Source organism: Tachyglossus aculeatus, chromosome 18, assembly GCF_015852505.1.
Source record: "Tachyglossus aculeatus isolate mTacAcu1 chromosome 18, mTacAcu1.pri, whole genome shotgun sequence".
NCBI lineage: Eukaryota > Metazoa > Chordata > Mammalia > Monotremata > Tachyglossidae > Tachyglossus > Tachyglossus aculeatus.
Window position 1 is genome coordinate 38,296,178 of NC_052083.1, and position 15,417 is coordinate 38,311,594.

The 15,417-nt window shown below is 44.0% G+C and overlaps 1 protein-coding gene across 1 annotated transcript in view; it reads left to right on the forward strand.

Moving 5' to 3' along the window:
- MAST2 (microtubule associated serine/threonine kinase 2) overlaps window positions 1-15,417 on the forward strand; it is a 165,076-nt gene that overhangs the window by 36,788 nt on the left and 112,871 nt on the right. Inside the window, 1 exon segment of the mRNA XM_038760010.1 lies at window positions 6,434-6,465. Coding sequence (XP_038615938.1) covers window positions 6,434-6,465 — 32 coding nt within the window.

The following is a 15,417-nucleotide window of genomic DNA, read 5'->3' on the forward strand; positions in this document are numbered from 1 at the left end:
CTCTGCACACAGTAAGCGCTCAATAAATACGATTGATCTTAAATAATAATAATAATATAATAATAATGATATCTGTTAAGCGCTTACTATGTGCAAAGCACTGTTCTAAGCGCTGGGGGGTTACAAGGCGATCAGGTTGTCCCACGTGGGGCTCACAGTCTTAATCCCTATTTTACAGATGAGGGAACTGAGGCCCAGAGAAGTGAAGTGACTTGCCCGGAGTCACACAGCTGACAATTGGCGGAGCCGGGATTTGAACCCCTGACCTCTGGCTCCAAAGCCCAGGCTCTTTCCACTGAGCCACACTGCTGTAATCTCCTTGTGGGGGGCAGGGATCATGTCTACCCATTCTATTGATCAATCAATCAATCAATCGTATTTATTGAGTGCTTACTGTGTGCAGAGCACTGTACTAAGCACTTGGGAAGTACAAGTTGGCAACATATAGAGACAGTCCCTACCCAACAGTGGGCTCACAATCTAAAAGGGGGAGACAGAGAACAAAACCAAACATAGTAACAAAATAAAATAAATAGAATAGATATGTACAAGTAAAATGAATAAATAAATAGAGTAATAAATATGTACAAACATATATACATATATACAGGATATATGCATATATATATATATTGCATTGTACTTTACCCAAGTGCTTAATCCAGAGCCAGAGACCAATCATTCAATAGTATTTATTGAGTCCCTCCTTAGACTGAAAGTTCCTGGAGGGCAGGGAAGTATGCCACTTGTTTGTTTTGCACTACCCAAATAGTGTAGTGCAAAGACTGCTAATTACAGAAGGAAAGTGATATTTAAGCCCCAGCGCTTAGAACAGTGCTTTGCACATAGTAAGCACTTAATAAATGCTATTATTATTATTATTAATCAATCAATCGTATTTATTGAGCGCTGACTGTGTGCAGAGCACTGTACTAAGAGCTTGGGAAGTGCAAGTTGGCAACATATAGCGACGGTCCCTACCCAACAGTGGGCTCCCAGTCTAGAAGGCCGTTAAGCCAGCACTATTAAGCCAATCAATCAATCAGTCGTATTTATTGAGCACTTACTGTGTGCAGAGCACTGTACTAAGCGCTTGGGAAGTACAAGCTGGCAACATATAGAGACAGTCCCTACCCAACAGTGGGCTCACAGTCTAAAAGGGGGAGACAGAGAACGAAACCAAACATACTAACAAAATAAAATGAATAGAATAGATATGCACAAGTAAAATAAATAGAGTAATAAATATGTACAAACATATATACATATATGCAGGTGCTGTGGGGAAGGGAAGAAGGTAAGATGGGGGGGATGGAGGGGGGACGAGGGGGAGAGGAAGGAAGGGGCTCAGTCTGGGAAGACCTCCTGGAGGAGGTGAGCTCTCAGTAGGGCCTTGAAGGGAGGAAGAGAGCTAGCTTGGCGGATGGGCAGAGGGCTTTTAATAAACCAGTCTGTTTAGCCAGCTCTCAAGTAATATGACAAGTAATTTCACGTGCTTAAGAATGTGGCCGGCGAAAGACAGGAAAGTGGTTGCCCGAGTAATAATAATAATAATAATAAATAATAATAATGGCATTTATTAAGTGGTTACTATGTGCAAAGCGCTGTTCTAAGCGCTGAGTAGCCACCTCAGTAGCCACTGTGGTCTTCCTTGACCTCCAATATCAGCTGGCTATTTTCAGGGTTCCCTTTGAGACTGGCCACCACCCTTGGTGGCCAGGCATATTCCCCTCTTTCTGGGTTTTCACCCCGCCCGTGGGCTCGACTTTTGGTGCGGGGGTGGCCTCTTGCTCGTAAAGAAAGGGGCGGCAGTTTATGGCGGAGAGAAGTCCATTTGGTGGCTCCGTCTACTGGAGTCAAGTCACTTCCAACTTGTCCCAACTTGCACTTCCCAAGCGCCAACTTGTACTTCCCAAGCGCTTAGTACAGTGCTCTGCACACAGTAAGCGCTCAATAAAAACGATTGATTGATGGGTTGATTGATTCCAGCCTGGAAACAACACCCATGTGGGGAAGACAGGAGAGCAGTGCCTTTGGCAAGGAGCTACGTTTCATTTTTGTAGACTGATAAATGGCCAGTTGCAGATTGTTACCATTTTTATAACTACCCTTGGAGCCCTTTGGGGGAAAGGTGTGATAAACTCTGTGTTGTTGTCATTAAAAGATGGCATTTGAATTCATAGCCACTAGTAATTAGTCCTTTTAAGAATAGAATCAGATTGTATTTTTTGACTATCAATCAATCAATCGTATTTATTGAGCGCTTACTGTGTGCAGAGCACTGTACTAAGCGCTTGGGAAGTCCAAGTTGGCAACATCTAGAGACAGTCCCTACCCAACAGTGGGCTCACAGTCTAAAAGGGGGAGACAGAGAACAAAACCAAACATACTAACAAAATAAAATAAATAGAAAAGATATGTACAGGTAAAATAAATAAATAGAGTAATAAATATGTACAAACATATATACATATATATATTTCCTATCCTGTTGTCAGACTTCCTGACTCAGTAGATTTTTTTTTTTTTGGTGCACTTGAGTAGGGAAATTGATGCTCCCAAGTTCTTAATCATGTTAAAATGCCTTTCTGTAATGTGATTGACATTTTGCAGCTGTTTTTCTTGCAAGGGCCAGCAGTAATTTCCATCCAAACCAGAGAGGCTAAATCTCATTAACATTCCTGTAGTCCAGATATTTCATGATCTGCACCAAACCACTTGGGGTTTGTTTGTTTTTTTTTGTATTTTTTTAAAGGAGCTTCCAGAACGATTGCTCTTTTGCTAATAACTGAAGAAAAATAATTCTCAGGTGTTTGGGGTATATACGTTTTGCTGACCATATAGATGTGTAAATTTATAGGGCACTGGCAGAAAACTGAAGGACTGATTCATATTAAACCAGTCTCAGACCTGCCGCTTGCCAGCTGTGTGACTTTGGGCAAGTCACTTCACTTCTCTGTGCCTCAGTTCCCTCATCTGTAAAATGGGGATTAAGACTGTGAGCCCCCATGGGACAACCTGATCACCTTGTAACTTCCCCAGCGCTTAGAACAGTGCTTTGCACATAGTAAGCGCTTAATAAATGCCATCATTAGTATTATTATTATCCAACAAACAGGCAAGTCAAAGATTTAGACTCTGTGACAGACTTGGGATTCCCGGGGCCCTTCCTTGCGGAAGAATGAGAAGCAGTGTGGCCTTCTGACTAGAGCTGAGGCGTGGGAGTCAAAAGGACCTGAGTTCTAATCTCGACTCCACCACTTAATAATAATAATAATGATGATGGCATTTATTAAGCGTTTACTATGTGCAAAGCGCTGTTCTAAGCGCCGGGGAGGTTACAAGGTGGTCATGTTGTCCCATGTGGTGCTCACAGTCTTAATCACAGTCTTAGAGAAGCAGCGTGGCTCAGTGGAAAGAGCCTGGGCTTTGGAGTCAAAGGTCATGGGTTCAAATGCAGACTCCGCCAATTGTCAGCTTTGTGACTTCGGGCAAGTCACTTCACTTCTCTGTGCCTCAGTTCCCTCATCTGTAAAACGGGGATTGACTGTGAGCTTCCTGTGGGATAACCCGATCGCCTTGTAAGCTCCCCAGCGCTTAGAACAGTGCTTTGCACGTAGCAAGCGCTTAATAAATGCCAGCAATGTTAATCCCCAGTCTAGAAGGGGGAGCACCGAACGATATGGGAACTGGGGAGGAGCCTTGAGCTGTCCTGGGTTCAAGGCACCTGCTTCTGTTAACACACTCATGATTAATACAACCACCTGGGCCCACCAGAACAGGGTTCACGTTCTCCAAATAGCATTCATCTTTCCCGTGCATTCCCCTCTTCAGCGTGTCCCGCGCTCTGCTTTCTCCAGATATCTTCCAGAAATGAAGCTCAAGACACATCGCGGTGCTTTGGAAACCTACTCCCCCTCATTCGCAGTGCAGTTGACAGTGTCATTGTCTCCACATGCCTCCCCCATCAGAAACTCAGAACTCTGGTGTTGTCTTTAACCTCTCATGTTTAGTCTGCCAGCGCGTAACGAATTCAACAGGATTCGAAGGACAACCATGTGTTTAAAAATCACTCTTGCACATTTCCCCACAATATTTCCTAGATCTTCCTCTTTGCTTTTATGGCCAAGAGTCTTTTTGTTTTTTCTCCCTTCCGGACTCCTGGAACAGGCTCCTCAGAGGCCTCCCTGCCTCCAAGCTTCAATCCCCTTTAGTGCCTCGTACACTCTCCTTCCCGAATCCTCTCCTTAAGATGTTCCGAACCTTTTCTTCTTCTCCAAAGCCTCACACTTTCCCTCTCACACGGAACCCCTGACTTTTGGGTTCAAGATTCTTACTGTCTCCTTCTTTTCTTGCTACTTCCTCCTCTCGCTACAGCCGGTTGGCACTTTTTCGCGCTTCTCAAGCTTGGCTCTTAACTGCACCTGACTCTCTACTCTCCCACTTCCGACCACTCCACCTCGCGCCGTGCCAAACCACGTCCCTCCCCACCATTACAATCCTCCTGAAAAGCCAACCCTTCACAGTGACATCACCCCTCAGCCGCTCTTAAGCCTCGTGTGGTTCTTGGGTTATTTATTCCACTTACTCATTTCATTTATTCTTTCTATATTCCCAGTTGAACCTTTCACTGAAACTCAAACATTTAATGTTTTTTCATCGCAGGGTACTTTACTTGTACATATCTATTCTATTTATTTTACTTTGTTAGTATGTTTGGTTTTGTTCTTCTGTCTCCCCCTTTTAGACTGTGAGCCCACTGTTGGGTAGGGACTGTCTCTATATGGTGCCAACTTGTACTTCCCAAGCGCTTAGTACAGTGCTCTGCACACAGTAAGCGCTCAATAAATACGATTGATGATTGATTGATTGATTGATTGCTTCTCTGAATATCCCCAGGAAACGGTGACCTGCCCATCTGAGTTAGCAAGGCCACAGATAGAGATGTTGGGCACCGTTTTTGGCTTGAGAATCTAAATGACAGTGCTGTGTTTAGCCGAATAGCGATTTAAGCAGCGTGGCTCAGTGGAAAGAGCCCGGGCTTTGGAGTCAGAGGTCACGGGTTCAAATGCCGGCTCTGCCAATTGCCTGCTGTGTGACCTTGGGCAAGTCACTTACCTTCTCTGGGCCTCAGTTCCTTCATCTGTAAAATGGGGGTTAAGCTGTGTGGCCCCCCCCCCCCCCCCCGCTGTGGGACAACCTGATCACCTTGTAACCTCTTTGCACATAGTAAGCGCTTAATAAATGCCATTATTATTATTATTATTATTATTATGATTATTATTATTATTTAGTTGACACTAAAAATCCTGTCTCTTCGTCGTAGCATTTAGAATTTCAACCTTTCCCCTTTCGGTTATCTTTTCTGAACGGGAAATGGTTCCATCTAGTGATGAGACTCACAAACTGTTCTCCACCTGCCGAAGCAAATTTCTAAACACTTCCAGCATAGTAAAAAAACCAAGACATTTTTCCAGCTTCGAAAGAAGGTAGTTGAGTGTTAAAGTTTCAAGACTCGCAAACTGTTCTCCACCTGCCGAAGCAAATTTCTGAACATTTCCAGCATAGTAAAAAAAAACCAAGACATTGTTCCAGCTTCGAAAGAAGGTAGTGGAGTGTTAAAGTTTCAACTGGGATTTGTTCATTCCAAATACAAGGAAATACACTTCCCTGGGAACAAATTGTTTAACGCAGGTTGAGGCATGGTAAAGATTTCTGAGATTTTAAAGTTGGCTAGTGCTTTGTTTTCCTTCACTTCCTAGTTTTCTGATTCCTTCCCGCAAAGCCCCACCCGATTGGGCAACTCTCCTTACTTTCCTTTCACCTTTTCCCTGTTTCTCTTGCTCAACTGACTCTTCTCATCAGAGTCACTCTTTTAGAGAACATTTTTGTCTGCAACATCTGCGACCTAGGTGCCCTCACTTTGTTCACTTCATCCTTTCCTGACTCGTCCGCTGACATCAAACTCAGTCAAAAAATTACCAAAGTTTACTCTCCAAAGTATGACCGTCCCCCGCCTTCCCCCGCCGTCCGCGCAACCCAAACATATTTGAACCCACATTCCCACCAGTTTGTTTATACTTTCACAAGTTTGTTTTGCTTGTGGAAGGTTCTCGTCCCATGATTATTGTGAATATGTCCACTTATCTTTGTTCTTTGCCGCCTGATCCGATTGGCACCAGCGTCTATATTTCTCTAATGCATTTTACATTGATGGGAGGAGTGATGAACATGCGGTTTGGAGACAAACAAAAATTGCGTAATAAACACGATGTGATATGCTGGCATCCCTTTTGTTTTTGGTTCATTTCTTAACAAAAAATGGACAAGTTTAATATTCTTATCTATTATGTTTTTTTTAAAAACATTGTCAACGTATTTGAACCGTAGGATCCTTCAGTCCTCTAAACTTGGTTTGTATTTTGTTTTTCAGAAAGAATTGAGCCTTCCTAGAAGAGGAAGCTTGTAAGTACATTCTTTTTTTTTTATCAATCTGTAATTTAACAAGCATTGTTTCTGCCATAGCAACCTGTGTATCCTGTATATAGCCCCATGCGATCCCAAGTGATGTTATTCAGGAAAAGCCCCAAATACTGTGAAATCCTCCAGCCCATTTTGAGGTGGTAATAATTATCCCTACATTTGGGGGAAGAAATCAGGAGGATGGAGATGTGTCCACAGCTACCCAAGTGAGCCGTTGGCTGATGGAAGTTTGGAGCTCAGACATCCTGATCTCAGTCTGACGTTGAGTCCATTAGGCATTGTGCAAATCATTTTTGTTGGCGAAGAATTCCTTCAGTTTTTGGCTTTTACTGGTCTTGTAAGTGTATTTCCACTTCTGGAAAATTGAAATCCGTACCAGGCCATGGAGCACGGGTGGCGGTGGGGTTGCATGTGTGTGTGTGTTTCTTTGGGGCTTGACTCAGCTACAATGCAGACAAAGAAAGTAAACTTTAAAAACTGTCTTTAGAAAAGCAGTCTAATGAATAGGTTTGAATCTTTTTGAGGATTTTCAGAGCTATAAGACTCTTTGATTATATGTGTGTATGTATTATATTGCATATATGTACATATGTATGTGTATAGATGTAGATAAATGTGTGATTCAAAGAAGTTGTTGATTTTTGAGCTGTGTGAAGGCCAAAATCCTGGGGCCTGGGCCTGATCAACCCCGAGCTGATTTCTTATACTGTGGACCCAGTCCGGGGCGAAAGCCCGAGGCGACCTGTCTGAAAGTAGCGAGCCGGTTCCTTCATCTGTGTGATGGGAGGCAGGCGCTTGGCTACCCTGTGATTTCCTGGGACTGGTCCTGGAAAACAAGGCAGGAGCTTGGAGATGCCTCAGATTCCTTTTGTGCCTTTGTGTCACTGCTGGGCTCGTTGGCAGCCGCTTCCCTTTCCGTTGAAGGAAGTTGGAAATGGGGACCCAAAGGCCTTCCCTGGCGTGTCCTAAATGTGACCCCACCATTCGACGGTCCAGTCCAGCCCGAGCCTTGGGTGGGCTTGGTTTGAGCCTGGCAGACCACGGAGACTCAGAGACTTCCCTCTTAGGAATCTTGCACAGCATCAGGATTCGCTCTCCTTTTCATTACCGTCTCTCCTGGCTCTAACTGATAGAGGATTTGGGAAAAGAGATCTGGTTCCATGTCAGAATTTTGAAAGTAGCACTATGTCAAGAGTGAGGGCTTGAAATACTCCTTTTGGAGGTTTTAAGCAATCGGTTCATGCAAACCCAGACTTCTTAGCGATGGCCACGAGCTTGCCAGTTATTTTACTGTTTGATATCTAAAGATTCTTTGGTGATGAACTCATCCAGCGTTTGTTTTGAAAACCCGTTTTGCTAGTCTGTCTTGAATACAGTTGTCGCTTTTGTACAAGAGCGAGTGTAGGAAAATAAAGCCCCACTCAAAGTATTGATCCCATAGCACATAATAGGTGTATTTATTCATTTATGCATTCCTGTTTTTGTCCGTTACCAGTTGTAGCTATGTTTTCCCTCTGAATTTAGGGCTTCTGAAGGTTGGAACTGAACATGGGCAATTGTCAGAGGCTAAATATGTCAATAGTGATATTTCAGTAATATTTGCTCAGTTTTTGTTAATTTTGTGAATTTTTTTTCGGACTTTCTTACCCGGCCTTTTTTCCTGGAAGACTAAATGAACTCTGGATTTCCAAATGTTATCAATCGACTGGTGGTGAACTATTTCTTTAAAGTTTTTAAATCCATGAGGGTGTGTGTGAGGGAACCTGGGGGTTTGGTTGATGTGGTCAGGGGGAAGGGGGTGTGCTCACCCTCAAATATTGGAGACTGTCCCAAAGAAATCATTGAATCTTGGCTTCCCCCTCTAACAAGTGTTGAAAATTGAGTTAGTTGTACTGGTGATGCTCATAGATCCTTATAGACTCCTCAGTAATGTGTAGAGAAGCAGCGTTGCCTAAGGGAAAGAGCACAGGCCTGGGTGTGAAAGGATCAAGGTTTTCATCCCAGCTCTGCTGCTTGCCCGCTGTGTGTCCTTGTGGAAGTCACTTAACATCTCTGGACCTCAGTTTCAAAAGGGTAATCATCTGACAGTTTCCTTTGTAATGGGAATTGTAATATGTTCATCACAACCATGTCAGTGACGCCTGTCAGACTTTTCTGATCTGCTCCCCCAGAAAAGCACCTATTTCGCTGACATGTTTCAAGTTCATTGGAGGACTTCAGGCCAACTGAATGGAAAAGTTTTTATTTGTAAAGCGGAACACCTTGCAGTTGAATTCATTAGGGCTGTCATCGAATGACTTCCTGTCTCGGGAACTTCAGATTTGCTTGGTTGGGGGATTAATTTTCTATTATCCTTATGCACACACCTGAAAATGCACATTATCTTCTTTATTCAGGAACTAAGCGATGAAATGCTGAGGTTTAAGTAGGCAAATTATAGTCAACCGTTAAGTGCTCCGTACCGCCAGTAATTTTATCAACCGATGATTAATCAGAAATGCCTCCTGTTAAAAAATCAGAGAAGGGTTAAATAACCTCCACTTACTATTGGCTGCTTCCTTGCGGGGAATATGTAATTACACTGTAACAGATCGAGACCCTGTAGAGCCGATGTGAATTAATTGTAGCCGGACAGGACTTTGTAATGATCTTCCAGGAGTGGTCAGCTAATATTTCCTTGGACTGGATGTTAGAGCATTGGAGCTCTCTTATTCACAAGGCAAAACAAACAAAACAACCCAATACATTTCCTGATCCTGATGGAACATTTGGGCTCCTCATTCGAAAGACGTCATAGAAATTTATTACCATCATCAATGGTTAAAAAAAAAAGATATGTAACAGAAGCAACATGGCCTAGTGGATAGAGCCTAGGGCCTGAGAGTCAGAAAGACCTGGGTTCTAATCCCAGCTCCACTATTTGTCTGCTGTGTGACTGTGGGCAAGTCACTTCACTTTTCTGGGCCTCAGTTACCTCATCTGTAAAATGGGGATTAAGACTGTGAGCCCCACGTGGGACAACGTGATTACCTTGTATGTACCCCTGTGCTTAGAACAGTGCTTGGCACATAGCTCTTAACAAAGGCTATTTTTATAATATAATATTATATCTAATTATATTATTATAATGATAATTGTGGGATTTATTATGTTTTAACAAATTGAAAGTATGTATAAATCGATGGATGGATACAACTGATGCTTGGGTGAAGATTATTTAAATACCGCCTTTTTTTTCCCCCTCTAGGGCCCACAGTTAGCTTCCCAAAATGAAACTCTTTTTTGGGAAAGGAAAGTGGTAGGGAACAGATGCCAGCTACCACTTTGGGTAAAACGGGGGAGCTCAGACCATACTGTGCCCCAGGTGGGCCCAACTAGAGATCTCAATCCAGGCACCGGGCCGGTGCAGAAGAGGCGGGGGGTGGGAGGAGGGGATGATTTAGGTGGCCATTAAAAAAGACCTTTCTGAGTTGGAGCCAGAAAGTGCAGGGTCTGACCTAAGAGGGGGAATTAAGTCCAAGGCAGGTCCTGGTTGTTGAGAAATGGGAAGGGGATGGAGTCAGAGGGTGAGGAATAGCCCACACAGATGGTGAGAGAGTGTACGGGTGAAAAGGAAGAAGGTGGTCCAGAAATGTGGGCTTGGATCCGGGGGGTTGGTAGGTGAGAGCTATAGGGAGATGCTGGTGAGAATAATAATAATAGTATTTGTAAAGCACTTAATATGTGCCAAACTACGTACTGAGTGCTGGGGTAAATTGCCAAGATACACTATAAGCTTCAGGAAGGCAGGGATCAACCAACTATACGGTGCTCTACCAAGCACTTAGCCCAATGCTTTGCACAAAGTAAGCTCTCAGTTAAATCCTATTGAGTCATTGATTGAGTGGTGTTGGGGGGGGGGGGGAATTGGAGCAACGCCAGACGGCTACTGCTGCAGAAAATTAATTTAAAAAACTGGCCTTTCTGCGGCAGAAAACCTTGCAAATCCAAGGCACCCCGCCAGCGGCATTAACGTATACAGACGGGATGGTTGAGGAAGAGCAAAATTGTGATGGAAGCATTCCTACTGGTGATGGGCTGTGTCGGAGGAACACAGGGAGAAGGAACAATTCCCTTCTGAACAAAGAAGGTATTTAAAGGATCCTAGCATTCTGTGGGAAGGGGAAAGAATGTGGAAATCTGGAATGGGAGAGATCAAAGGTGGATCTGGCTAGGCACTTGGTGGAAGCAGATGATCATTTTTAACCCCACTGGAGGGCTATTTTCATCAGTGACATTGTGTTTCAATCCAGTAATGAGAAGAAACTTTTTCTGGCATCTAGTTGTACCCTAGAAATAGTCTCGGGGTGTTAGCCGTTTCCAAGTTTTGCTCTAAGCAGTTAATCCGTCTCCCTCTCATTGTGTTTCCATTACTTTCCTCAGTACCCTATCCTACTGCGTGTTATACTCTCTTAAGCGCTTAGTACACTGCTCTGCATACAGTAAGCACTCAATAAATGCGATTGTATGAATGAATGATTACCAACGTGGTGGAAGGGCACAAAATACCTTAAAGGAGATTGCTAAAGAAATACCTAACTGTCCAGATCTGGGGAAGGGAATACCGTTCTCTCCCGTGCGCTTAGTTCAGTCCCCGGCTTGCGGCAAGCGCTCAATAAATCCCATTGAATCAGAGTTCACGCTGGGTTCCCGGTTTGACGAATTAACATCGTAACAGGCATTCTCTCTGTCACTGGGACTGCATTAATAATGGTTCGTGTGGAAGGCCCTGCAAATTCTTCTGCTCTTTGATTTCCAAAAATGGGTTGGTTGGCGTGCTCTCCCTCTCTTTGTTTCTCTCTCCGGTAAAGAACAGCTGCTCTCCGCTTTGCCTGTGACTCTCCCAGGTTTCTGAGAGCGATGACTGTACTTGTGTCACAGGGTGAGTTTTCAAGTTGGTATGTGTGACTTGTGCCAGGGTCTTTTCCCCGGGAGCTAGTTCCCTCCCTCAGACTGAGTCCGGCCAGTGTGCAGGCCCCGGGCTCCGAGCCTCTGGAAAAGTTTCTGCTCCCTGCCCCTGATTTGCTGCAGCCGAAGTGTGAGTGATGTCAGCAGAGCATTGCCGTCTGTATGACGGGTCAGATTTAGTTTGTTTCTCCGGCCGCTTCTTCAGACCGAGCCGCGTCCGGGTCTTGGTTCCCTCTTTTGAGTTACGGTTACCCTCAGGGCTCTCTCTGCACAGTGATTTCTTTTAAAAAAAAAAAAATAAATGAAAATATCAACACGAGCCTGCTGATCAGGAATTGCGGCTGACTTCGCAAGGCCTCTGTGGAACTGGAGGGCTGAAGACGCTTTAGTCTATGTCGATTATTTGGCACCCTGCATTGGAGCGATAACGGGGCTTCTCCTTTGCTGCCTAAGCTGCTTAGTCCGTGAAGGGGCAAAGTGTATCAGACAGTACAATGATGAAACGAAGGAAAGAGAGGCTGGGAGCTCCATCTCTTCGGATCCAGTAAGGATGGTGCGGGGGGGCGGGGGAGAAAACGGCCAGTTAACTTTGAAATAGAAAGCGATTGACCAAATCCTCGCTGATCGTGGCCAACAAATGTCATCTTCATATGTTTTAGCGGAGACCTCCCTAGCTTTCAAAAGCAACTTCAGCGTCGTTCGTTAAAACATGCTCTGGTTACTCAAAAAGTAAATGGGATGGTTTCCACACTCGGAGCGAATGTGAAATCAGAGATTGTCCAAAGAAGTCAGAGGCTATTTTTAGTTTAAAGAAAAGTGAGAAAAATAGTGTTTAGAAAAACTACATAGTTTAAGCAAATGACTGAAATGATCTGCATGCTGTCGTTGTTTTGAAATTGTAATCTGTAGGAGATTTATTGGAGGGTTTTTTTTTTTAGTTGCTCTTGTAACAGTAAATATGTGGGGGAAAAATATAAACTTGATCTCTTTAGTGGTAACAGCATTGCTCAAGTGTAAAACATGGATCCTGTTTTCATATCTGTCCAGTCAGCCAGTATCTTGAATGTCCTGGCTAATGTCTTTCCACATTACCTTGAAACTATTTTCATTATAGAGTCTAGTTCCCCTCCAGGTGCAGGAGCGAGTTCTTATTTTTAGAAGAAATGAAATTCAACTAAGAACAGTGGCAAAGTACCGGCCAGAGTCGCTGGATGATTAAAGAGGAGAAAATTAGAAGCTTAACTTCTCTGTCAGTGGATTCCAAACCACATCAGCTGTTTAAGCAGCTATTACTGGGGGAGAGAGGGGGTTGATTTCCAGTAAGCACGGGTTGTTTACCGATAAGATGCCGAATGAACCACCGGGGATTTCTGAAACTGTAAAATTAGCAATTATTTTACTTCCAAAACTCCTTCCTGTTCAGCATTTGCTGAGCCACCGATAATGACGACAGAAGACGCATTTCAGTTTTTCATACTGTTAAATTTTAGTGCTCCACCTAGACCCGGGAGCTTTTTTGGGTAAAAACCAAATGTATTTGAGAATCTGTGCCCGCTTAATATACTATATAGATGACAACGTAGCCGTCATATACCCAAGGAACCGCCAGTCAGCAAAACCCTCGATTGGCTTAATGGTTCTACTTGATCGTGGCTAAAACACAGAATTTGGAGGAGTAGGACCTGTAGTTTTAACTTTCTCAACCAACGGGGTGGTTGAGAAATTGAAGATAAGTTAGGGTAGGTGTCGCTTGAGTGTGGAACTTTTTAAATGAAGATGATTTATTTGTCACGGCGAAAGTTTTGTTTCCGTAGCGTTTTTAAGAAACACACGTGGTCAAAAATCATTTGCCGCACAGTTTACTTGGGGTACCATTTAGCCAACTTTGGCACTGGAAAGCCTGATTGGCATTGAGGGCCACATGTTGTAAATGCATTTCTCCCCTTCCCAAGTGGGGGACCCATTGGTGTTCAAATACAAACTACAGGGCCAGCGAAATGCAGGTGCGTGGAGCCCAGCCGGCTCTTGATCTCCACAGAAACGAGGTAGATCACAGTTGGGAACATCAAAAAATCTAGTCGGAGTCGATATATTTGGCCCCCTTCTCCCACGGAACCCTTGACCGGAGCTGTTGACAGTGAACAGAATCTGAGCTGCAATCCCAGTTACTTCACTTTCCCTCCTTCTAGTGAGGTAGGAGAAAGAGCCCGGGCTTTGGAGTCAGAGTTCATGGGTTCGAATCCCGGCTCCGCCACTTGTCCGCTGTATGACTTTGGGCAAGTCACTTCACTTCTCCGTGCCTCAGTTACCTCATCTGTAAAATGGGGATTAAAATTGTGAACCCCCCCGTGGGACAACCTGATCACCTTGTAACCTCCCCAGCGCTTAGAACAGTGCTTTGCACATAGTAAGCGCCTAATAAATGCCATTATTATTATTATTATTATCCCTCTGCTCAGAGGCCGCCAGAGAACGAGAGAAGCAGGGTGGTCTCGGGGGAGGAGCACGGGCCTGGGACCTGAGTTTTAATTCTGGCTCTGCCAATTGCTTGCTGTGTGACCGTGGGAAAGTCACTTAACTCCTCAGCGCCTCAGTTTCCTCAACTGTAAAATGGGGATTAAATACCTCTTCTACCTCCTACTTAGACTCTGAGTCCCGTGCGGGACAGGGACTGTGGCCGACGTAATTAACTTGTGTCCATCCAGCGCTTAGAACGGTGTTGGACACATAGTAAGCATTTAACAAATACCATACAAAAGAGAGAAAGCGATAGAGCAGCAGAAGCCGTGAATCCGCAGTATCCGAATAATTATGTTGATTCTGTCGGAAGCCTGTCCCTGAGTTTCGGACTGCAAGGGAAGGGAGTATTCCGAGGGCTGTGTTCGAATCCCACCAGGGGGGCAGAAATGGGGCCCGGGGCACCCCTTCACCCCTCTGACCATCAGCAGTAAATGTTTATATGGAATATCAGGAGCCTTTGGTTAATAATTCATAAGCACTGTGTCCTAGTGCAACGAGCTCCAGCCTAGGAGTTAGAGGACCTGGATTTTAATCGCTGCTCTGCCACTGGTCTGCTGTGTGACCTTGGGCAAGTCACTGTAGTTAGTTATCTCATCTTGTCTACTCCTTTCTACGTAGTCCGTAAGCCCCATGTGGGATAGGGCCTGAATCTGACCTGTGTCTTCCCCAGCATTTAGTACGGTGCTTAGCACATAGTGAGTGCTTAACACCCACCCAAAATCCGCTTTAGAGCCCAGAATTTCTAGCAGACTGACACTTCCAACTGAGGGGCCTTTGTTGTTCAGTTAAGGAAATTCAGTCAGATGTATGTATTTGTCCTGAAAGGAGTCTAATGAACTTTCTGAAATCAATCAATCAGTCAGTCGTATTTACTGAGCGCTTACTGTGTGCAGAGCACTGTACTAAGCCCTTGGGAAGTACAAGCTGGCAACATATAGAGACAGTCCCTACCCAACAGTGGGCTCACAGTCTAGAAGAAATAAATTGAAGTATTTGAAGTATAAATAATAAATAATATTAATAAATAATAATACATTGAAGTAATTGAAGTATTGAAATAAAATGTATACCCAAAATCTGCTTTATAGCCCAGAATTTTAGCAGACTGACACTTCCAACCGAAGGGCCTTTGTTGTTCAGTTAAGGAAATTCAGTCAAATGTATATATTTGCTCTGAAAGGAGTCTAATGAACTTTCTGAAATAAAATGTATACCCCAAATCTGCTTCATAGCCCAGAATTTCTAGCAGACTGACACTTCCAACCGAAGGTCCTTTGTTGTTCAGTTAAGGAAGTTCAGTCAAATGTATATATTTGCTCTGAAAGGAGTCTAATGAACTTTCTGAAATAAAATGTATACCCCAAATCTGCTTCATAGCCCAGAATTTCTAGCGGACTGACACTTCCAACCGAAGGTCCTTTGTTGTTCAGTTAAGGAAATTCAGTCAAATGTATGTATTTGTTCCGA